Genomic DNA, 25,224 nt, shown 5'->3' with positions numbered 1-25,224 from the left:
CAGGACTGAAATACCTTTAGTCAGAGCAGGAAACTAAGAAAAAAGCAGGTAACAAGAGAGTGATATGCTAATTAACTTGAAGCGGGTTTACGCCCCATGTTCAAGTTAATTTCTTACTGGTCAGAAGTCTTATGGGTTGTGCCTAGTCAGAAAGGTGAAAACCTCATGACACTGAACTGTTATGTATTACCTTGTCTTGTTTCACTGTTGCCCTTTGTTTGTCATTTTTGTCACTTTTGTAGTTCCTTAGTTTTCACTTTTGGCACCCTTGTAGCTCCATAGTCTTGTCAGCCCTCGTGTTCACTGTTCATTGTTTTCACCTGCCCTCGTTAGTTTGCCATTGGTTTCTGTTTATCACCTTATTACCTTGTTTGAGTTCTGTTTGTTCATTGGCCCCTTTTTCCCTTGTTCATGTATTTCTACCCTGGTTCTTGGTTCAGTCTTTGTCTATCGTTGTTTGTTGTTAGCCTGGTATGTGTTCCCTGTCTGAGTTCTCTGTTTTGTTGCCTGAGTTCTCTGTTTTGTTTCATCGTGTTTAGTTTTCAGTTTTATGTTTTATTTCCCCATTGAGGGTTGTTCCTTTGTGTTTACTTGCTTGTTTATTTAATAAAGTCAAACTGCATTTGGATCCGCATCTCCTCGTCTGCCTCGCTGCTCAAGCGTTACAGAACGATAGACCAACCATGGATCCAGCGGTTTTACGCGCCAGATACCACCTGCTCTGCCTGAGGCAAGAGGACCGTTCGATTGAGGCCCACGTCCGCGACTTCCTTGAACTTGCGGCTGTTGCGGACTTCCCGGACACCTCCCTTGTGGTCTTCTTCAGGGACAACCTGAGTGGCTGGCTGAAGGAGCGGCTGCCGCCGGCATCACGCGGCTGGACTCTCCGCGACTTCCTGGAGGTGACCTTACTGTTGTGCGGCTCCCTGCTCACTGTGGGCCATACTGGGAAGGACTCTACCTCTCTACCTACTGAGGAGACTCTTCAGCCGTCCCAGGCTCTCCCTGTCACGCCTGCCCCGGTCTGCGAGCCAGAGCCCACGCCTGCCCCGGTCTGCGAGCCAGAGCCCACGCCTGCCCCGGTCTGCGAGCCAGAGCCCACGCCTGTCCCGGTGAGCGAGCCTGAGCCCACGCCTGTCACGGTGAGCGAGCCTGCGCCCACGCCTGTCACGGTGAGCGAGCCAGTGCCCAAGCATGTCACTGTGAGTGAGCCAGCGCCCACGCATGTCACTGTGAGCAAGACTGCGCCTGCGGCCTATACGGTCAGCGAGCCTGAGCCCTTGCCAGCCACGGCCAGCGAGCCTGAAGCCACGCTGACCAGGAACAGCGTCCCAGCATCGCCAGTCGCATCAGCCCGGAGGAAGAGGAGAAGGGGAAAGGTCTCTGCCCTCCAGCCTCCGCCTGCCGCAGCCCCGTGTCCTAAACCCCCCTTGGCTCTGCCCTCAGCGCCCAGCGTACCCAAGCCGGCGCATACCACGGTAACCCAGCCAGAGCCTGTCGCCTCAGAAGTCAGTGAGCCAGTGCCTGTCGCCTCGACCGTCCCCGAGCCAGTGCCTGTCGCCTCGACCATCCCCGAGCCAGCGCCTGTAGCCTCGACCGTCCCCGAGCCAGCGCCTGTAGCCTCGACCGTCCCCGAGCCAGCGCCTGTAGCCTCGACCATCCCCGAGCCAGCGCCTGTAGCCTCGACCGTCCCCGAGCCAGCGCCTGTAGCCTCGACCATCCAAGAGCCAGCGCCAGTAGCCACGACTGCCCAAGAGCCAGCGCCAGTGCCAGTAGCCATGACCGCCCAAGAGCCAGTGCCAGTAGCCATGACCGCCCAAGAGCCAGTGCCAGTAGCCATGACCGCCCAAGAGCCAGTGCCAGTAGCCACGACCGTCCAAGAGCCAGCGCCAGTAGCTAAGACCGTCCAAAGGCCAGCGCCTGTGGTCGCGCCCGTCAAGAGTCAGAGCTCTTCCTCTCGAGCTTCCCAGTACTCTGCCTTCCGAGCTTCCTAGTACTCTACCTTCCGAGCTTTCCAGAGCTCCGCCTTCCGAGCTTCCTAGTACTCTGCCTTCTGAGCCTTCCGAGCCTTCCAGGGCTCCTCCTCCCGAGCCTCCTAGGGCTCCGTCTCTCAAGTCTCTCGAGTCTTCCAGGGCTCCTCCTCCCGAGCCTTCCAGGGCTCCGCCTCTCAAGCCTCTCGAGCCTTCCAGGGCTCCGCCTCTCAAGCCTCTCGAGCCTTCCAGGGCTCCGCCTCTCAAGCCTCTCGAGTCTTCTAGGGCTCCTCCTCCCGAGCCTTCCAGGGCTCCGCCCCTCAAGCCTCTCGAGCCTTCCAGGGCTCCGCCCCCCGAGCCTCCTACGGCTCCGCCTCCTATGGCTCCGCCTCCCGAGCCTCCTACGGCTCCGCCTCCCTCAGCCTCGCCTCCGGCGCCCCTCCCGGCTCCGCCTCCGAAGCCTCCCTCAGCCTCGCCTCCGACGCCTCCTAGTTCCTTCCCGGCTCCGCCTCTCCCGGCTCCGCCTCCCAAGCCTCCCTCGGCCCCGCCTCCGGCTCCGCCTCCTGAGCCATCCTCGGCGTTGCCCCCTGAGCACTCCTTGGCGCGGCCTCACAAGTCCTCTACGGCTCCACTTCCTGGGCCCACTACTCAATCGCCTCCCTCGCCTCCGCCTCCTGGGCCTCCCTCGCCTCCGCCTCCTGGGCCTCCCTCGGCGCCGCCTCCCAAGTCTTCTACGGCTCTGCCTCCGAAGTCCTCCTTGGCTCCGCCTCACGCGGCTCCGCCGGCCCCTATCCTGCGGCCACCACCCAGATCTCCCAAGCCTACCCACATCCCGTGGTCAACTCCCAGGCCTCCTGAACCTGTCCATGCCCTGGGGCCAGCTCCCAGGCCACCTGAGCCTGTCCTTGCCTTGAGGTCAGCTCCCAGACCTCCTGCACCTGTCCTTGCCCTGCGGCCAGGTCCCAAGCCTCCTGAACCTATCCTTGCCCTGTGGCCAGCTCCCAGACCTCCTGAACCGGTCCTTGCCCCATGGCCATCTCCTAGGCCACCAAAACCGGCCTCTGTCCTGTGGCCACGTCCCAGGTCCCCTGAACCGGCCCTTGGCCCACGGCCATCTCCCAGGCCACCAAAACCGGCCTCTGTCCTGTGGCCTCCTCCTAGGCCCCCTGAGCCGGCCCTTGCCTTATGGCCAGCCCCCGGGCCATCCAAACCTGTCCCTGCCTGGTCGATACCTCCCTGGCCCCCTAAACCTGTCCCTTTGTGCCCCCAGGGACTGACTAATTGGCCCCGTGGACTGTCTCATTTCCCTTTGTGCCCTCGTGGACCGTCTCATTTCCCCTCGTTGCCCCCCTTGGACTGCCTGCCTGCCCTTTGTGCCCCCTTGGACTGCCTGCCTGCCCTTTGTGCCCCCTTGGACTTCCTGCCTGCCCTCTGTGCCCCTTGGACTGCCTTCTTGCCCTTGTGCCCCCCCTGGTCTGCCCCCGGTGCCATCATTTTGTTTTCTGTGGGTTTTTTGTCTTTGGTTTTTGTTCTTTTGGATCGTCTGGAATCCGATCCTTTGAGGGGGGGCTCTGTTATGTATGACCTTGTCTTGTTTCACTGTTGCCCTTTGTTTGTCATTTTTGTCACTTTTGTAGTTCCTTAGTTTTCACTTTTGGCACCCTTGTAGCTCCATAGTCTTGTTAGCCCTCGTGTTCATTGTTTTCACCTGCCCTCGTTAGTTTGCCATTGGTTTCTGTTTATCACCTTATTACCTTGTTTGAGTTCTGTTTGTTCATTGGCCCCTTTTTCCCTTGTTCATGTATTTATACCCTGGTTCTTGGTTCAGTCTTTGTCTATCGTTGTTTGTTGTTAGCCTGGCCTGAGTTCTCTGTTTTGTTGCCTGAGTTCTCTGTTTTGTTGCCTGAGTTCTCTGTTTTGTTTCATCATGTTTAGTTTTCAGTTTTATGTTATATTTCCCCATTGAGGGTTGTTCCTTTGTGTTTACTTGCTTGTTTATTTAATAAAGTCAAACTGCAAATCCGCATCTCCTCGTCTGCCTCGCTGCTCAAGCGTTACATGAACGAACCATTGAGTTGAGTTGATGCTGAACAGAGTCCACGCTATCTATGCTGATGTAACGAGATAAATATTATAGGTTGAGGGTTCTTTAAGTAAATCCTGCAATAATGGGATTGCGCTTCTTATTGGCTGCACAGGTGGCGCAATAGGCCACTGTGTTCGAACGATCTGCAGCAGAGCTAAAGAGAACTGCTGTGGGTGAGTCGTTTCTGTGGTTGCTCCACACTAAAAGTAAAAAATATGTAATTTCATATCAAATGTTTGACAATTTATAAAAGGATTGCTCACAGTAGACACTGATTGATTTGTAGAGAGTGTTTTCTGTTTATATTTATGGGTATTTTGATCGTTTTATGTACGTTTGGATGCACTCTACTATCTTTCTATCTGCGTAATTTTCCATGTGCTTTCTAACGGGTGAAATGTATTTTGAATGGGTGGAGCTTAAACAACAGTGAGACTCACTATCTTTCTCTTTTACTGCTCTGTGTGCAGGTAAATGTTTTAAATCATATAGTGTTTAAGAATTTAATTGTTCATGTTGCTGTATTTTCTGTGTTAAGAAATATTGGGTACGAACTGTGTTTTATAAAATACTTAATTCATGGTTTTACTAAAAAAGTACCTGATGTTATTTCCATTAATTTCATACATTTAAGAGTAACAAAGTGTATGATGTAAGCTGTATAATCAGTTTTATACGATCACAAACCAAGCCGTTTAATAAGGAAAAGACATTGAATTGTTTACAAAGTCTGTAATTTTCCTGGAGAGATTATTACATTTCAGATTTGTTTTATTTGTTTACTGTTTTGTTTAGTACAATCTAATGTGAATGAGTAATGTTTACTGTAACATTGAGAGCAGCAGAGCTAAAGAGAACTGCTGTGGGTGGAGCTTAAACAACAGTGCGACTCGCTATCTTTCTCTTTTACTGCTCTGTGTGCAGGAAAATAAATTCAGCTATAATCCACGTTCTGTGTGTGTGTACTGATGAAGGGTGGGACAAACCAGGTAGAGAGAAAAAAACAAAGGTCACATTGGTGCCGTGACCCGGATGGGAGTGAGGTTTAGGGGGGTGAGTGTAACGGGAGCCAGCTGGTAGATAGCTGTGCAGTGTGTAGCCTTTAGCCTCCTTGTTAGAGCACCCGCCTCCCACGCCGGAGACCTAGGTTCGAGTCCCATACGGAGCGGGTAGAACAAGAGCGTCACACTGAGCGCTGAGTCTATGCTTTCTTCACCGCAACTGCCTTCACCTCTTGAATGCACAACAGCAATACCGGCTCATTCATCTCTTGACTCGTCTATCCCGATTGGATTCTCTGACCCCTCAGAGTCATCTTTGGCTCGACTCCCAGACCGCTGACACAAGGAAAGAAACAACTCATCAACTGACCAAGGACAGTATTTCCATGTTTTGTTGAACTGGTGTATTAGATAAAAAACGATAACACTATTGTGGGCTAATACGAAGGTGAAATGGATAGATTGATGGTTTGTTCTGTCATGGGTTGCTAAATTTCATACATTGCCATAAATTAATATTCTGAATTTCCAGTATTCCAAATCTTGTTTTCTTAACTTGTGTGTGTGTGTGTGTGTGTGTGTGTGTGTGTGTGATTAGTTTATGTATTAGGTTTATAATAGTTTAATTTGATAAAATCGCAAGTTCGCCATATTGGTGGACAACTACATTGATTGGGTGTTAAATGTTATTCCCTAGAAATTAGATCATTATTCCCCCTTTTAACCAATGATCAGCTAAAATTCCTACATGTATAAATAATTGAATGCAGTATATTTTTTTAAATATAATATTGTTTATATGTATATACTGTATGTTTTTATTACAGCTTTGAGTAACCCATTTTTTATTTCATTGGTTAACCATGGACATCTCAAAAGAATTAACTGAAAACCTCATCAGGCATCTGAGGGAACACATCTGGAATGTGGAGTCACGAAGCATTATGACCATGGCAACTTTTGTGGACCCAAGGCTTAAAACCTTGGGTTTCCTCAACCAGAATAAATGACTGAGGCTGTCAAATGGCTAAAAGCAGAATGTGCCAAATCAACAGGACCAAATACCATCGACATCGACAAGCGCTCTTTCAACAGAACCACCGTACTCAACTCAATAGCCTACTACAAGTTCAAGTATTCATTTATTAATGTTTTTGAATTTATAAATGTTTTTAAATAAGTAAATAGATGTTGAATTTTGGTGTATGATGTATTCAGTCAATGTACATGTAAAGTCACTGCCATTCAAGTTCTTTCCCTTCATATTTCTTAGATGGAAACTTGTGGTTCCTGTTGGACAGTGCTGTGGACAAGAGCAAATAAAGCTCAAATACCACAGCTGATGCAATAGTCGAAGTTGATAGATACCGACAAACATTCAAAGAGCCAAAGATCCACTTGGATATTGGACAATACAAATACTTATGTAACACATCTATACACTTTGGCACTGCAGTTTCTATGTGCGTCGGCCTCCTCTGTACCCTGTGAGAGAGTGTTCTTTAAAACAGGTTAAGTGCTGTCAAAGAGAAGAAATAGACTCAGCCCCAACACAGTCAAACAGCTCTATCCCCCTTCTGCCATTCCCACAGTTACACAAGCCACATTTCATAAGCATATAGTTAATAAACAGATGATCCCATCACACATGTTCTTATTCACATATTCACATCAGTTTGTCCATTTCAAACTTCATACTTATTCAATTACATTATGAAATACCCTGTCATACAAGTATAGAGAATAATAATAATTGCAGCCCAAATACTTGTCATATTCTGATCTGTTAGCAATATTTCTATACATTATTCTACAGCATTACATAATATTGAATTATATAGGTTCATATTGGCATTTATCATATTGGCGATGCTTTAATGGGTAAAATCAACACACACACACTTGTTAGGCTTTTATTTGTGCATGTAACATTGAAACTACATCAGTGAGGTGTATGATTGGTGCTTCATCATCAGGTTTTTTGCTGCTTTATTTCGTACTAACCAGCAGATGACACTGTTTTTACACTGGAAGTTTTTTTGGGAATCTTTTCCCAGAACAATCCAAGTAAAGCCTAAGAGTTTCACAGGGCTTCATTTCCACATTCCTAATCTGCTGTCCTAAAATGAACATGTTCAGTGAAATTTCCACTTTAAAGACAAAAGACAAATTATATTTTCATGAACTTTGTTTAAAGCACAAGTGTGTAATTACTTTGATGTTAAAATACTTTCTCCTATCTCAGATTATTGTGCAGAGAAAACAAAGTCATCCGTCACAAAGACTTTGCAGTTTTGTTGAGATCTTGGGTCTGACACTGAAATTACTGGTGAGCAGCCAAAGTGATTGAGTTACTGAAGAGATCATTTGTGTAAGAGACGATGATTTAATATGAATGTTGAGGAGAGATTCGCCTGTTTATGGCTGTAATGAGTCAAATAAATGACACACAGACACACATCAGTACAGTCACATTAGAAGGTTTGTAAGGAATAGCCGGTGTTGAATTTACACATCTCACACATTATCACTGCACTTTATAAGCTTTAAAGGGATAGTTCAGTGAAAGTGAACGGTTTGTCATCATTTACACACCCTCATGTTGAACCAAACCCATTTAAAATGTGGAACACAAAATGAGATGTTAGGCCTCAGTCACTGAATCTTTTTCCCCATTAATGAAAGTGAATGTTGAATAAAATCATTTGTGTTCCACTGAAGAAAGAAAGACATACAGGTTTAGAACAACATGAGGGTGAGAAAATGATGACAGATTTGTAATTTTGGCTCAACTATCCCTTTAAGTGCATGAAACACCTGCTGCACCTTTAATAGTTGTTTGTCTCTTTTCAGACTCCTCCTCCTCAGGTGAAAGATAAACTAGTAAAACAGGATAAATTTTGTGAAAAGAGCAGGAAATTACACGACGAGAGAAACAGAGAAAAAGTTTGACAGTTTTTGTTCCACTGAATCGTCTGAAACAATCAATAAATTAATTGTGAAGTATTTTGTAGGTGATATTCTAGTCAGTAAAGAGGAACATCAACAGTTCTTGACAGGTGAGTACTGAACTGCTGCTAAACAAACCAAAACTCACAAGACAACAATAATAAACCTTTCAAACTATCAGCTACAGTAAGACATCTAACAGATATCTAAGTATTAATCACAGCAGAACAAACAGATACTGAGACTTTTGCTCTTTTATCTGAATTGTCAGTATGTGTTCAGTTTCTTTGGCACTGAAATGTTATTTCTTCTATTGACTTGAAACGTTGCTTTGTTTTCTTCTGTTGAGTCTTCTGATGTTTTCTCTTTATGCTGGTGTTTAACATGTCATAAAAGCTGACAGTCTGCAATTGAACCTCATTGATTCATTTCTAATGGAATATTCTAGAGGACAAATAAAAACAAATATGTGTCAGTATTGAACAAATAAACACGTCACAAATATAGATGATGTCCCGTTTGTTGACAGGTGTTCAGTGGACTGTTCAGATGATGTCATGGACTCCACAAAGGATCTCAGTGGACAGACAGACACAGGGAAGGTCAAGAGGTCAGAGGATTTCAATGCTTTAATAAAATACACTGATAGATATTTCTGATATGCTGCACAACACTACAGTATAAAAACACTGAGGAGAAATGAGAACAGACTGGATTATCTCAAGTATAAACATGTGAAAACAGCTTTAGGGTAACGTGAGATCTACAGTCAGATGACTACAGTGAGACCGGTTTGATTCAGTCACAGACAGAACTGGAGAAATGTACATTATTTAGGATTGGGGTCAAAGGTCATTTGTGTGTATGTTTCTCCTGTAAATGTGAATTTGATTATTTAATTCTTGTGAAAACATTTTTTCAGAAAGCAGCACATTGCATTGTATAGTGTACATCAATTCTGTGCATTTATTAATAAATAATAAATGGTCATTTGAACCTCTTCAAGTGAGTTGAACTGAAGCATGGATTTATTAGCACACCACCACTTAGGGTTGATAGCAGTGGTCACTCATTTTCTCTAAGTGACCACTGCTAAAATAATAAATATTGATTTCAATGACAACATGACACTGAAAACACTGGAAAAGAACATGTTACCCCCTTGAAGAAGAGAGAAATATTGGGAAGAGTAAAACTGAGAAACTGATGAGAGGAAAAGAGTGTTTGTGAGAGTTTGTAGTTTTTAAAACAGTGTTTAATTGCTGTTGTGTTTTAGTGTCATTCATGGAGAATCTCCTGAATCCAGCTGTGTGTCCATGAAGAGTGACTGGTCAATGAATCATCCACTTAAATTCAGTTCAGGAGCCCCTTGTGCTGATGTGAGGTGAGGACTCTCATGTTGACTGACAGTATGAACGTGTACACCACAGTCTGAGGGACGATTAGAAAGAATCCAGTGTATAAAATAACATAACAGTTAAAACAAATGTTATCAATTGGTCCAATACTGATTATATGCCACTATCATGCATATATACAGCACATGTGATGTGTACATTTGTTTAAAATCACTGCGTAATATTCACACATCATGACTGTTAAAACAAATGATGACCGTTGGAACAATACTGATGAGTCAATCTTATTGTCATGTACATCTACTTGTGTAATGAACATTTGTTCAAATCCTGCATGTTATGCAACACCCAAAACGCTCGAACAGTCTGTATAATGCACCCAATAAAATACTTGCTCAGTATGAGTTATTATTAGATACTTTAAAGCTGTTGATGGCAGCTGTGAACAATTGATCATGATGTTTAGAGGACTCACATGAGTTTAAATGCAAAGACAGCAAATACTGTATTTTATGAACACAATCCACGTAAGATCAGAGAGTTTATAAAGTGGGTACAAGACAGAGATGCAGCAATATCATTAAAATGTTACAGTTTTTACAATCATTTTCACACATGTCTCCATCCTGAGAACACACTGTCAATACTCTTAATATAGTCAGCACAACAGCAGTATCTGAGGAATAAACCGTGGATCATTTTGTCTTTGCTTTCATACTAAATACATTCATTAAAGTTAACTAGATTTTTATTTCATTAAGCATTTTGAATGTACTTGGCTACAAATGATTATATTTATTTATTTTAAATTATGATTTAAAATACATTTTACATAGTTTTAAACATTTTAATCTTAGCAACTATTTTCAGAATGGGGCCCCGGGTTGATCGGTTGCTCGGGGCCTCAGAAATCGTAATCCCGCCCCTGCTTGTAATGTCCCGTTATGTCGTGTTTTGTGTTCTGAATGATCAAATAAAACACACGTCCTCACTGCAGCTTCAGGATTTCTCAGTTCATTAAAAATGAAAATTGTGTCATAATTCACTCACCCTTATGCAGAAGACACAAAAGCAGATGTTTTAATGAATATGGTGAGTGGTCTTGTTAATACAATGGCAGTGGAGAGTGACTCACTTTTAAAACTTAAAATAAAAGTATAAATGTGTAATTTTTCACTGTAAATCTTGACGTCTGTTGTGCATTCATGAGTGCTGTGAGAGATGTTTGTTCACAGCGGCTCGAGTGTTTATGTGAGAACTTATGTTGATGTTAGTGACATTGCAAGTTCTCATGTGACATATAATATATAAGACACATCATTAAATGTGTTTTATTGCACTGAATGTTGAAATTATGTTTTTCAGATTACTAATAAAAACAAATGAACTAAACTCTGTTTAATTGCTGTTTTAGTGTCATTCATGGAGAATCTCCTGAACCCAGCTGTGTTTCCATTTCCGGGTCAATAGAACAACCAGTTAACTTCAGTTCAGGAGAGTCTTTGATCAAATACAGAAAAAAACAAGATGCATCAGAGTCAACTACTGGGAAAGTGCCATTGGACTCCATTTTTGAGGTGTGTGTGTGTGTGTGAGAGAGAGAGAGAGAGAGAGAGAGAGAGAGAGAGAGAGAGAGAGAGAGAGAGACTTTTTGACTTTTAACACACTTTAATTTACAAAAACACTAAGAAAACAATCCAAAAGAAAACAAATAAAAACAAAAAACAAATCTTATCACCAATTAAATACCAGATTCCCTGATTCACTTATAGTCACCAGAACCGCTCCAACACCCCATCTCCATTCAAAATAAGAGATATTGTTAGTGTTCCGATAATAGGTGTATTCAATGACCACTCTTGACTTCACCAAAGACTTAAAAAGGGGCACCATGCTTATATCCTCTCCAGCATTCTTGCACTGATGTGTCTTAAAAATTGGCAAGTGTACACTGTTGCTGCCAAGACTTCCTATATCGGCATCCCAATATAAATAGACTATTGGTATACGAGAAACCCAATTTTACAATGATTTCTCCCAACAATTCAAACAATGAACAGAGTCTAAGACACTCACAAAACATATGAAAAACAGTGTCAATTGCATTACAAAAAGGACATAACAGTAAAACAGTTACATTAAGCTTTGAAATAAAAGAGTTTGAGGCAATAATACAATGCAATAACCTCCACTGAAGGTCCCCACATCTCTTAGAGATAGGGGGTTTGTACAGTAATCTCCAGGATGGATATACCTCATCAGAAATAGAAAGCAAAGTCCTCCATTTAGTGTCCAGTCTTTGTTTCAATTGCCCAAGATGTACAGACTTCACACAAATATGATATAACATTTTTTTCTCAATACAATGAAATACCAAATCCCTGTACCCTTTCAGTAAGTATCATCAACTGATTCCCAATCTTTAAGAACCACCTTAAATTCAGGAAATGTCTGACGAATAAAACCATTCAGAAGAACATTATTTATAAAAGAAATCAACATCGGAGGAAAAGAGGCCTTAAGATTCCTAACTAATCCCTCCACAATTCTAACCGAAGTTAGCCCAACTTGATTAGCAAGTTCATGTTCAGTTTGCCACTGGCCTTTTGTTAAATCAATCAAGTCCATTACTTTCGTAATGCCAGCATTCAAAAATTTTGTGATTAAATATGAGGACATATTATATGACACTTCAAAAAGAGGATTAAAAAAAGAGGTTCTGCAATACCATAATGCTCATCCTCTTTTCTTAGCAGTTTAAAACAATCCCATGATTTAAACATTAATCCATAAAAACTGAAAGGCAAAAAATGCGTCTTCTCCACAAAGGATTTCTGCATTAGGAACAACTGCTTGTCAAGACCAATTCCTCCAAGACTCTTGAGTATATGAAGACCAATAGAAACCCAAGGCACATGATCTGAACAGTACAAGAGTTTTTGCAGTGTATGCAATCTCATTGCCATAATCTTAGATTCTAAATGTATTAGTCCCTGCCCTCCTTCTGCCACAGGGAGATACAGGACACCTGGAGGAAGCCAATGGCAACCATCCCCAAAAAAATTAACAAATGCTTTTTGAACACCAATAAGTAATTCTTTGGGAGGATCCAACACAGTACATTTATGCCATAGCATTGAAGCTGCCAAGTTGTTTATAACCAAAGCTCTCCCTCTATAAGAGAGTTGTGGAAGAATCCATCGCCACTTCTGAATTCTAAGAATCACCCGATCAAAAAGCCCTTCCCAATTATTTTCTGTGTAACCATTAGTCCCAAAGTAAAGACCAAGGACTCTAAAGCCATCTCAGGCCCATCTACATTGCGGTGGGAGCTGGGGAGGTCCTCCACCCTGCCATCCTCCCAACAGCAAGGATGCACATTTCCCCCAGTTAATACATGCAGATGAAGCTTTTCAAAATCTATCTAAAGAAGATATCAATTTTGAAACATCTTCCGAGTCTTTTATAACTACTGTTATGTCATCTGCGTAAGCTGTAAGTTTATCTGGATCTACTCTGGGGAAACTGGGAATATTAACACCATGTAGTTGCCTCCTAAGTGAAGCTAGGAGAGGCTCAATAGATATTGCATACAGGAGACCTGAAAGAGGGCACCCCTGCCTTATTCCCCTGGTTACAGAAAAAGGCCTAGTTAGGGAACCATTAAGTCTTAACATGCTGTAAATTTAATTATATAACATTTTGATGAGAGAAACAAAATAAGGACCAAAACCAAAAGCTTCCAGGGTCTTAAATATATATTGATGGTCCACCCTGTCAAACGCCTTATCTTGGTCTAGTGAAAGAAACCCAATATCCAAATTATGCATTTTTGCAACAGTAATAGTATCTCTCAACAAAAAGAGAATGTCAAAAATCAACCTTTTAGGAATACAAAATGTTTGATCATTATGAATGACTGATGCCATAAATTTTTTAAGTCGATTAGTCAATGCTTTTGACAATATCTTAAAATCAGCACAGATCAATGATACCGGACGCCAGTTCTTTAGACACCCAAGATCACCCTTTTTTGGGATTAGTGTTAAAATTGCCCTTTGACAACTCAAAGGGAGAGTTCCTTGCTCAATACATTCAAGAAAAACACCATATAGGTCTTGTCCAATTAAATTCCAGAAAGACTTGAAAAACTCTGCTGAAAGTCCATCCAACCCAGGTGATTTCCCAGAACACATCTCCTGAACCGCTTCAGAAAGTTCTCCAAATGATAAAGGACTGTCCTGACTGAATGTGTTTCCTGTAATAAGATCACATCTGCTTTCTTTAAGTGCAAATAATCAAATAAAGCCGCTCTCTTTTCTACACCCCGACAACCATTAATATTAAAAGTTCCAATGTTTAAGGTTGTCATGAGGAAAGGAAAGAAAAAAACATCCCAAAATATCACCCTGTTAATAAACATGGCTCTATTAGTATCTCTTGTAACAAATTTTCAGTCTTTTTTTAACAGCGCTCACATGTTTCTTGAGTCTATACCGTTTTTGCTGATCAAGCTCCTCCAATGAGGCTTTTCTCATGGCCATAACACAAGAATCAACAAAAAGGTGCAAATCAGAGAAATGCTTGTTTAATCTTGGTTTTTGCTGATTGAAAGTGCTGTCAAGGAAATCATTAATTTGTTGCACTGTATAATAAGGTGGCTTCATTTGAAGGCTGGATTGTTTTTCTGCAGAACTTCCTTGTGAACTAACATCAGTGAGATAATCTACAATATCAGAATCGATATTTTCAGACTGAGTGTCACCTCTCTCGGTGAGCTGGTCCACATCACTCAGTGACAGGCCAACAGACGCTCGCGAATCCCGTAACTCTCCGGCCTCCGCGAGCTCATCTGGCTCCCGCGAGTGCGCTGGGTCACTGGTTCCCACAGCGGCGATCTCAGCCCCACTGCTGACATTATCACACTCACTAGTATTCACTAAACACTTTTCTGCATCCACAGCATGACTGTTAACTGCGTGCACTTTCGGATTTTCTTCATCTTTAGACAAGGAATCCAATACAGCCAGATCGGATATTTTACCTACATCCTGATTAATATTTTCCGAAGTAGAAGCCACTTGCTCCAAAGGTATATTAGGTTCAGTCTCATTTTGTTCAGTCACCTTATTAGATGGACATTTTTGTTTTGTGTGACTAAAAATACCACAAGAGAAACATTTCATTGAATCCGTGCTGATAAAAATTTTATAATCTCTACCTGACAAAGTCAATTTCACGGAAACATCTAAATTTTGAAATTCGGCATTCAAAATCATAAAAGTTTGACGTCTGAAGGACATCACATGTTTCAAATTTAGATTTTTCACACCGAGGGGGATCATTTTAATCGGCATCAGTATTTTGCCATAACGGCCAAGTAAACGCTCAAGTGAATCATTGGAAATAAAAGGCGGCACATTGGAAAGAGTTACCTTTTTAGAAGGGCTCGACAGTGGTAAAACAGGCAGAAAAACATCACCAACAGATAAGCCAACGTCTACTAAATGATGAACCATAGACTCTTCTTTCACAAACACAACGACAGCTTTATTCATTCTAGATGCTGACAGAATGTTCCGCGCACCTATTTCACTACTAACAGCTGTCAAGCAATCTTCAACTGTGATCGAGTCATCTGGTATACATTTACAGCCGTTCCGGGCTGTTAAGGCACCAAATCCGTCAGAGTCTGCTGACATTACCACAACCCCTAACAGCTAACTACAAAACAAAACTAAATTATTAAAGAAATAGGGAAAAAAGGGAAAAAACTCACTCAAACACGCCGCCACTAACTCGAACACTCACACGGTCCTCCCAGTCACTCCACACATGCGCAGAGAGAGACAGAGAGAGAGAGAGAGAGAGAGAGAGAGAGAGAGAGAGCCACACTTATACCTTATAGGCTGTTTTTTTAAATATACACTGTCATGTCTCTCTCATACACTTTAGGAAGCTTTACAGCTTCACCCTCATCTTAATAACACACACACACACACACACACACACACACACACACGTAGTGTTTCCATGTTTTATGGGGACTTTCCATAGACATAATGGTTTTTATACTGTACAAACTTTATATTCTATCTCCTAAACCTAACCCTACCCCTAAACCTAACCCTCACAGAAAACTTTCTGCATTTTTACATTTTCAAAAAACATAATTTAGTATGATTTATAAGCTGTTTTCCTCATGGGGACCGACAAAATGTCCCAACAAGGTCAAAAATTTCGGGTTTTACTATCCTTATGGGGACATTTGTTCCCCACAAAGTGATAAATACACGCTCACACACACACACACACACACACACACACACACACACACACACACACACACTAAATGATGAATTCAAGACAACTAAAGCACAAATAAAATGAGTGGTGATTCTTGTCCACTGATCCTTCAGTTCCTCTCTGTTACTGAATGAAGTTTGTTGTTTGAATGTTCACTGATTTCAGGAACTTGAGCACAAAATCATCTCTCTGATGAAGAAAGAGCTGAAGAGTTTCAAGAGACTACTGATCTCAGATTCCCCAGCATGCTCTGAGAGAGAGGAGGAGGATGATGAAGGTCAGAGCAGAGTCAGAGAGGGGTTTCTGAAGATCATACTGCACGTCCTGAAGAAGATGAAGCAGACAGACCTCGCTAACACACTTCAAACCAGTAAGAGCTTGCACTCACGTCACTATTACATCACGTCACCTTCAGAGGAAACACACAGTGTCTGGATTCACTCAATATTAGTGAAAGAAAATAAACTTCATGTCTAATGACCATTAAACATCAACATCAATTATAATTCCCATTTCTTTTCCTCTTTACATCAGAACTGATTTCTGTGCATCAACAAAAACTCAAAACAAAACTAAAAGAGAAATTCCAGAGAATTACTGAAGGAATGTCAAATCAAAGCAGCTCAACACTTGTGAATGAGATCTACACAGAGCTGTACATCACAGAGGGAGGGAGTGCAGAGATCAATAATGAACATGAGGTGAGACAGATTGAGACAGCATCCAGGAGAGCAGAGACACAGGAAACACCAATCAAATGCAATGACATCTTTAATGCCTTACCTGGACAAGACAAAGCCATCAGAACTGTGCTGACTAAAGGAGTTGCTGGAATTGGGAAAACTGTCTCTGTGCAGAAGTTCATTGTGGACTGGACTGAAGGAAAAGCAAATCAGGATGTTCACTTCATATTTCCACTTCCTTTCAGAGAGCTCAATCTGATGAAGGACAAAAATATCAGTCTGATGAATCTTCTTCATCAGTTTTTCACAGATACAAAAGAACTGAGAGAATTGAAAACATTCCTTGATGACTACAAAGTCATTTTCATTTTTGATGGTCTGGATGAGTGTCGACTTCCTCTAGATTTCCAGAACAATTATATTTTGTGTGATGTGACAGAATCGGCCTCAGTGGATGTGCTGCTGACCAGCCTCATCAAGGGGAATCTGCTTCCTTCTGCTCTGCTCTGGATCACCTCTCGACCAGCAGCAGCCAATCAGATTCCTCCTGAGTGTGTTGACCAGCTCACAGATGTACGAGGCTTCAATGACCCTCAGAAGGACGAGTATTTCAGGAAGAGAATAAAAGATGAGCGTCTGGCCAACAGAATCATCACACACATGAAATCATCAAGAAGCCTCTACATCATGTGTCACATACCAGTCTTCTGTTGGATTTCAGCCACTGTTCTCCAGAGACTGTTGAATGAAGCAGAGAGTGCAGAGATCCCCAAGACTCTCACTCAAATGTTCACACACTTCCTGATCTTTCAGAGCAAACTGAAGAGCCAGAAGTATGATGGGAAATGTGAGGTGGATCTTCAGCAGGCTAGAAAGAGGATTCTGTCTCTGGGAAAACTGGCTTTTCAACAGCTGGAAAAAGGGAACCTGATCTTCTATGAGGAGGACCTGAGAGAGTGTGGCATTGATGTCAGAGAAGCGTCAGTGTACTCGGGAGTTTGTACCCAAATCTTCAGAGAGGAGTTTGGACTGCACCTGGGGAAGGTGTTCAGCTTTGTGCATCTGAGCATTCAGGAGTTTCTCGCTGCGCTGTATGCTTTTATTTCCTTTTATCGACAGAAATCAGGTCTCTTCAGTATGTTTAGGTCATCTATGAGTGATCTCCTGAAGAGTGAAGTGGACAAGGCCTTACAGAGTGAGAACGGACACCTGGACCTTTTCCTTCGATTCCTTCTGGGTCTCTCATTGAAGTCCAATCAGACAATCTTACGAGACCTACTGACACAGACAGGAAGCAGCTCTGACAACAAACAGGAAATAGTTGAGTACATTAAGATGAAGATCAGGGAGAATCCCTCTCCAGAGAAATCCATCAATCTGTTCCACTGTCTGAATGAACTCAATGATCATTCTCTAGTGCAGGAAGTACAAACATACGTGAGCAGAAGAGATATCAATCGTCTCTCTGGAGTCCGTCTATCTCCTGCTCAGTGGTCAGCTCTGGTGTTTGTGTTGCTGAACTCAGAAGAGGAGCTGGATCAGTTTAATCTGAGGAAATATGATCCATCACATGAATGTCTTCTGAGACTGCTGCCGGTGATCAAAGCATCCAGAAAAGCTGAGTGAGTAATTTAGTGTTTTAAACTCACTTTATTGAAATTAAAAACCCCTGAGGGTTATTGAAACCCCTTATACTATTTTGATGTTTGTTTGGTTTCATGTGTTACTTTTTATAGTTTTACTTTCATTTTAAACAGACATTGTAGCCAAATAGATTCAAAATGTTTAATGCAATGTAAAAAAAAACTCATTTAAAATAACAAAAGCATGTTTTCTACAGTTTTCCACTAAATAAATACAAAACGATACTTTATTTACTTTATACTGATACTTTATCATTTTTATTTATGCTTCCACATACAATAATACCCATCCGCCTCATAAATAAATCATTATTTACCTGCATATATTTTCACTAAAACATTTCTTTAATGAACATGATGTGCAAAAACCCAGTTAAATATGATACAATACTGAATTATTATTGGGGGACTCAGTCAAGTTTATTATTATAATACTGAATAATTATTACTATTATTTTAAGGATTTGATTTGTTTTATACTTTAGTAATTTATTTGTCATATTGTAGCTTCCTTTATTCCTGCAATGTTTATTTTGCTCTGTTTTGATAATCCTTTAATGGATTTGACTAAAAACTGTATTAAATGATGTTATACTATAATATATAAAATTGCATTAAGATGTGAATAATATAGTGATCAACATTTATTTAGATTGGTAATGAATTATTAGTTTAGACGGCTTTATGTTAAGTGATTATCTTTGTTGACTGATTTACTGAGGAGACATTATTGTTAAATTAGAAGATTGTACACGGAGGAAAAGAGAATTTGGTGGTAAATATTGTGTTATCATCTGTAGGTAATGTTTTCATCTAAGTGTAAGCAATAGATGTTTAACTTCATGCAGCGCTGTGTGATCAGATCCGATCAGAGTTTGACTTGAAGCAGTGCATGTCGGTTAGAAATGTTGTTTGACTTAAGATGGCGTCAGTGCCGCGTCACCGTGATGTATGCCATTAAAGTACCTTGTGTGCGATTCAAGAGCAGTCGGCTGGCACTGCCAACGCAGCTTCTCCAGAGTGGCTGCAAGAGCTCTGATGATGTCACAACTTATTCATGATTGGCCAGAATCACAGAGGACAACGGTAGCGTATGTTTCATGGGATGCATATAAATATCAAATGACACATACTGAAAAAAGAAACTGCTTTTCACTTCTGACTCTGGTTCAGAGTAATTGAACGGTTACAGGATGTCCGGTTAGAACATTAAGTCTCACACCAGGGTGTACTTGTATATGATTTATTGTGTGTGGTTCTGTAAACATAAGGCAATACAAAATATAAATAAACAAATGTACAAATCACAGATGTATAAACAGTACTAGACCTATAAAGTAGTACTTAAATACTGGTTATAAATATAAGCAGCATGGTAAAAGGCATTAGAGAACTAGTCATAAAGCAAATATTATATATACAAATTATTATGCTACCACACTACATGCCTAGCGCACATAGTGTTAACAGCACATGCGTCCAACCCACCATATAAACATGCCCGGACATGTTCCCTGAGACACGTTTTAACTCTACATGTTATAATGCAGATATAACATTAAATAATGTACAGATAAATAACATGGGAGGATCATATGACATTTAGGCGATAGGATAATGTACAAACATAATTATCAATATAAACATTTAGACAGAATGCCGCTATAGCAATCTTCACTCTCTCTCATAAATGTATTATGCAACAAAATATGCAAATGTACTTACAATTAGTTGCACGCACACATATAATCCACAAATTCCTTAGCTGGTAACACTTCTGACTAATTTAACTATTATTAACTATTAATGAACACATCTACACATCCTTTCTCCATAATATCTTGCTTCCAACCCCCAGGAATGTTTGGAACAGTCCAAATCAAGAACAGAGGCAGGGAAGTTTGGAAGAGTCCATTTCAGAAGGGTGGCCTTTTTTACAGCCGCCCCCAAATTCACAATGTGAATTTGAATAATAAAAAAAAAAACCTTACTAAGTGGTGAGTTATCGGTACGTCACTCAGGCAGAGGAGGTAGGCTGATGATTTTGGTCACTGGCCTTAGGTAAGTTTTGTCCTTCACTTTGATCTCAGCTGATCTGATCCTGTTATCTTTTCTCGGGTAAACCTGAACAATCCTTCCAACAGGCCAATGCGCACGAGGTAGCTGCTGGTCCACAATCATAACAGTTTCACCTATTCGTAGATTGTCCTTCTCTGACATCCATTTCTGTCTGGTTTGGAGGTTAGGTAGGTAGTTCTGAATGAATTGTTTCCAAAAGTGATCAGCTAGCAGCTGACTATGCCTCCATCTCCGTCTGCTCAGAAGTTCGGTATCCTGGTATGTCACTTGTGGAAGTGAGGCATCTCGCCGCCCCATCAAAAGGATGTTGGGTGTAACTGGATCTGGATCAGCAATGTCTGAAGATGTGTACCCAATGGGCTTTGCATTAAGTATTCCCTCTATTTCAATAAGAACAGTTCGCAATACTTCTTCAGTGACTGTCTGTGCTCCGAGGGTTACTTGCAGGGATGTTTTCAAAGATCGAATTTCCCGCTCCCAGCATCCACCAAAATGGGGTGCATTGGGTGGATTGAACATGAACCTAATTTGTTGGCTTGCAAGTTGAGCCTGGAGCTCAGGCTGAAGAGCTGCAAAGACATCCCGAAGTTCTTTATCCCTCCTTTGAAATTTGTTCCTTGATCTTGATAGGATTTCAAAGGGTTTCCTCAGCCGAGCAATGAAGCGACGAAGGGCCATAAGGAATGAATCACTATCCATACTTGCGAGGAGATCTATATGCACTGCGCGGGTGGTCATACATTTGAAAATGATCCCCCATCTTTTCTCATTTCTGTGTCCCACCTTTATGAGATACGGGCCGAAGCAATCTATACCAGTTGAATAGAAAACTGGCTGGTGAATTCTCAACCTGGCTGGTGGGAGGTCTGCCATTCTTGGGGGATGCGGTTTGGCCCGCCATTTTTGGCATTCAGTGCATTGGCGTTGATGATGTCTGACTGCTGCTCGTCCTCTTAATACCCAGTATTTCCTCCTGAGCTCTGCAAACACCCTCTCTGGTCCAGGGTGATGCAAACGATCATCGTAGTCTTTGATGATCAGCTTGGTGAGCGTGTGATGTGGGTCAAGGACAATGGGATGAATTGTATCTTCTTCTAACTCACTGATCTGTCGGAGACGCCCACCAACACGTATGAGTTTTGTACTGGTATCTAGTTCAGGGGCTAGGCACAGCAGCCAACTGTTGCTTGGCAGAGGTTGGTCAGATTTCAAGTGGGACACCTCTTCAGGAAATGACTCGGCTTGGATCCGACTGAGGGCCATGAGCTCGGCTTCTTTATAATCCTCTGCAGTTGCGATGTATGGAGAGCCCCGTTGTATGGTTGTACAAGGGCCCTTAGGTAATCTGTGAAGGTGTGAAATTGCTGAGGATCTGGCAGTGAAAGAGAAGAGGTTAACAGTCCACAGAATGTTGACTTTCTTAGCTCACTGTCTTGATTCATGTGAGCTAATGGTGGCATCTCTGGCCAGTTGTCTGGTGTCTGTTTGAGGAATGCTGGGCCTTGGTTCCATCCGCTCTCTCTGTTGAGATCAGAGGGAGACTTCCCTCTTGTAATGGCATCTGCAGGGTTGTAGCCTGACTGTACATAACGCCAGGGGTCAGATTCGGTTAAGTCCTGTATCTCTGCCACTCTGGTCCCCACAAACACTTTAAAGCGGCAGGACTCTGATAAAAGCCAGGTCAGTACTGTAGTGGAGTCAGACCACAGAGTGACACTATTGAGTGGTAATGTTAGCTCTGCCTTCAGGACCTTAGCAAGCTGTGCCCCTGTGAGTGCTGCACACAACTCAAGACGAGGAATGCTCTGTTGTTTCTTGGGAGCAACACGGGACCTAGCTGTTACAAAGGCCACCTCCACTTTACCTTGAGGGTTCTCGGTTCTTAAGTAAGCCACAGATCCATAAGCCTTTTCTGAGGCATCACAGAAAATATGAAGCTGCCTAATACTAGTGGAGCAGTCCAGTTCTTTGCTGCAATAACACCTGGGCAAAGTGATGTGCTGCAGGTCTTCCAATTCGCTCTCCCAGTGTTTCCAAGAGATTAGTAGGTCTTCTGGCAGCCGTGGGTCATCCCACTCCCTCTTTCTGTCCCACAACCTCTGTACCAACACCTTAGCTCGAGTGGTGAATGGTACAATGTAGCCAAGAGGATCATATTGGCTTGCAAGGATTTTGTAGATGCTTCGCATTGTGGGCACTTGACAGTCGGGTTTACGTCGTTTATACGAGAGTGTGTCGGATAGACCATTCCAATGAAGGCCAAGAGTTGATTCCTGGGCCTCATGGTGACCTTCACAGAGCCAGAGGATGCTGCTCTGAGATTGAATATCAGCTGGCAGATGGCTTATAACTGAAGGGTAATTGCTAGCCCACTGTCGCAGCTCAAAGCCGCCAGATGCTAAAAGACTACGGAGTTTATCAACATGATTCTTGGCCATGTCATGGGAAGCGAAGCTCTGAAGACAATTGTCCACATAAAATGACTTCTCCACTGAAACCGGTGTGTCCTCTCCAGGCTGACTGTAATCTAGTACATGCTTCTGTAATGCGAACAAGGCACAACACGGACTGCAAGTAGTCCCGAAAGGCAGTACCTGCCATTCGTAGACATCGGGAACTCTGTCTCTTTGCATATCTCTCCAGATGTATCTCAGCAGTGGTCTATCCTTTGGCAAGAGGCGTACCTGATGGAACATGCCACGGATGTCACTGCTGATGGCAATAGAGTGCTCCCGGAAACGAAGAAGAACTGCCAGAAGTGACGGACCAAGAGTTGGTCCAGGTAGTAGGAGCTCGTTCAGGTTGATCCCTTGGTACGAGAATGAACAGTTAAAGACCACCCTATTCTTCCCATTATGTTGCACCATATGGTGTGGGATATACCAGGCCTCTCTGGTTCTGTCCACCTGCTCCTGGCTTAGCTTCACTACATAACCAGCTTGCACTAGCTTGGCCAGCTCCTCTTGGTATGCAGCAGCTAAATCAGAATCTCTCTCAAGACGTTTTTCAATTCCCCTCAGCTGTGGTAAGACAGCTTCCTTACGTGCATAGAGATGAGGCATGTTCCTGACACGAAGCAAAGGAGTAGCATACCGCTGGACACCATCAATGTCCATTCTCACAGTGTTGTCCTGGAGGAGTTGAATGGATTCTTTGTCTTGATGTGACCTGGTGATCACCTTTTCATTCTGGTAAGGCAGAACATCCATTTGCCACAATCTCTCTACATTTGCAAAAAGGTCATTGATGGGTCGCAGCGAGGAGAAGAGGCATTGTTTAGGGGTAAGATGACTGTTCAGATCTTGAGCTGGACCCTGCAGTGTCCATCCTAGACGTGTCCTCACTGCCGCCCGGTCCACCAGGGGACCCAGTCTGACTGGCTGTATGGGTGTAATGAGGTGGGGGCAATCAGAGCCAATGAGAAGCACTGGATGTACATTGTCCAGCTGTTGTAGAGGTAGCCCAGCAAGATGCTTGAATTTCCTTTGCAGGACACTGACTGGGTATGTATGTTCTGCCAGACCCAGTGCCTTGGCTGTGAAGGCGTTACGGATCTTGTAGGCTTTACTGGGATTAACAGTTGGGGATACAGTAAAAGTCACAGCCGCCCCGTGAAGGACTTGGGTATCCTGTCTCACCGTGCGGAGTACAAGATCCTCTGGTTCTCCCTTAAGTCTTAATTTCTGCACTGCATCATGCAGAATGATGGTCCGCTCTGATCCATCATCTAATACTGCATAGGCCTCCATTGCTATGTTGCCATTTCTGATCAGAACCTTAGTCACTTTGAGCAGCACTTTACTGCCAGAGGTTGGGCGGTCAACATACAAAACTGCACTGGAAGGAACTGCACTCTGCTGAGGTGGCTTGCTTTGATCATTGACATCATGCAGTATCAAAAGGTGCTTCTTATTACATGTTGGGCAGAAATTCTGTAGTGTGCAGTTGGCTGCTTGATGTCCACGACCACAACGCCAGCATCGTTTATTTGTCTTTATCCAGTCTGTCTTCTGGTCTTTGCTGAGAAGCTTAAAGTTGTCACAGCCATTTAAATAATGCTTATTATTGTCGCAATATGGACAAAAACCTCTCAGCTTCTCCTCTCTAACTGTAACTGGTTTAGACGTGGCTGACAACATAGGTGTGGACTGTGACTTTTCAGTTCCAAGCAGAATAGTAGTCAGTTTATGAGGTTGCTTAGACTCTCTTCTCACCTCTCTGCGGCTTACTGAAGATTCCTGCCTTGGGTGACAAGCATACTGGCTATTGTCTTCCTGTACTTGAAGCTCATATTCCAGCCAATCAGAAAAGTCCAGCAATGTGGGAATAGTAATTTGCAGAGGGTGGGTGTACCGCTTAAAACTAGACCTAAGGTCATGTGGCAGTTTACTCAGGAGTCGAGACACATGTGATCCACATTCCAACTCTACACTACCTTTGTGGCCCAGCTGTTGCAACATGCTGACAAGAGAGCGCACCTGCAGCCCAAACATCCTGAAGGATTTTACATCTCCACTCCGTATGTTAGGTCCATCCATCAGCTCAGCAATTCGTTGCAGGGCTAATTGGTGAGGTTGACCATACATTGTATTAAGAGCTTTCATGGTGTTCGTGAAAGGAAACCTTGAATTGCTGTAAGAGTCCGCCACCAGGAGTGCCTCCTCCAATTTCAGATGGTATGTGAGGATTTGAAACTTGAAATGTTCTGTAGCATCATCAGGCAGGATGTTCTCCAAAGCAATTCTTAGCCTTGAAAACTCCCTAGGGTCAGGAGACGTAAAGAATGGGATGGTAGGGGCTGGACCTCTGTAGGGTTTCTCATGGGTAGATGAGGGTAAGATACGATCTGAACTATATTCTGCATGGGCTGGCCTCCTCCAGTCCTGCGATGGGACCACAAACTCAGGCAGCCGAGGTGGCAGAGAATACGGAAGAGAGTTATCATACCTGATCTGAGGTGAGTCACTATACTGTGTTGTAAAGGGGGCTCTCTCGTATGAGGAGGAAGAAACGTTCATTTTCTCAGGTCCTCGATCAGCTCTGGGCTTTCCACTGGCACTGCCGGGAATGACTGTCTCTTAGTGGCGGGTGGTGGTAGCCTGGAGCGTGGGGCTGGTATTGGGCGGTATGGCTGTGGAGTCTGAATGTG

At 43.0% G+C, this 25,224-nt stretch overlaps 1 protein-coding gene across 1 annotated transcript in view; it reads left to right on the top strand.

The window, feature by feature from the left end:
• Positions 1-7,956: 7,956 nt before the first annotated feature.
• Positions 7,957-25,224, top strand: part of LOC127650398 (NACHT, LRR and PYD domains-containing protein 4E-like) — a 40,780-nt gene continuing 23,512 nt past the window's right edge. Inside the window, exons 1-6 of the mRNA XM_052135815.1 lie at positions 7,957-8,116; positions 8,536-8,616; positions 9,283-9,390; positions 10,779-10,941; positions 15,836-16,040; positions 16,205-17,975. Of these exons, the coding sequence (XP_051991775.1) occupies positions 8,564-8,616; positions 9,283-9,390; positions 10,779-10,941; positions 15,836-16,040; positions 16,205-17,975 (2,300 nt within the window). The 5' untranslated portion in view covers positions 7,957-8,116; positions 8,536-8,563. The remainder of the gene's footprint in view (positions 8,117-8,535; positions 8,617-9,282; positions 9,391-10,778; positions 10,942-15,835; positions 16,041-16,204; positions 17,976-25,224) is intronic.

The sequence above is a fragment of the Xyrauchen texanus genome, chromosome 10 (genome assembly GCF_025860055.1).
Source record: "Xyrauchen texanus isolate HMW12.3.18 chromosome 10, RBS_HiC_50CHRs, whole genome shotgun sequence".
Taxonomy (NCBI): Eukaryota; Metazoa; Chordata; class Actinopteri; order Cypriniformes; family Catostomidae; genus Xyrauchen; species Xyrauchen texanus.
The sequence above is the reverse complement of the archived record's forward strand: the minus strand, read 5'-3'. Positions and strand labels throughout refer to the sequence as shown.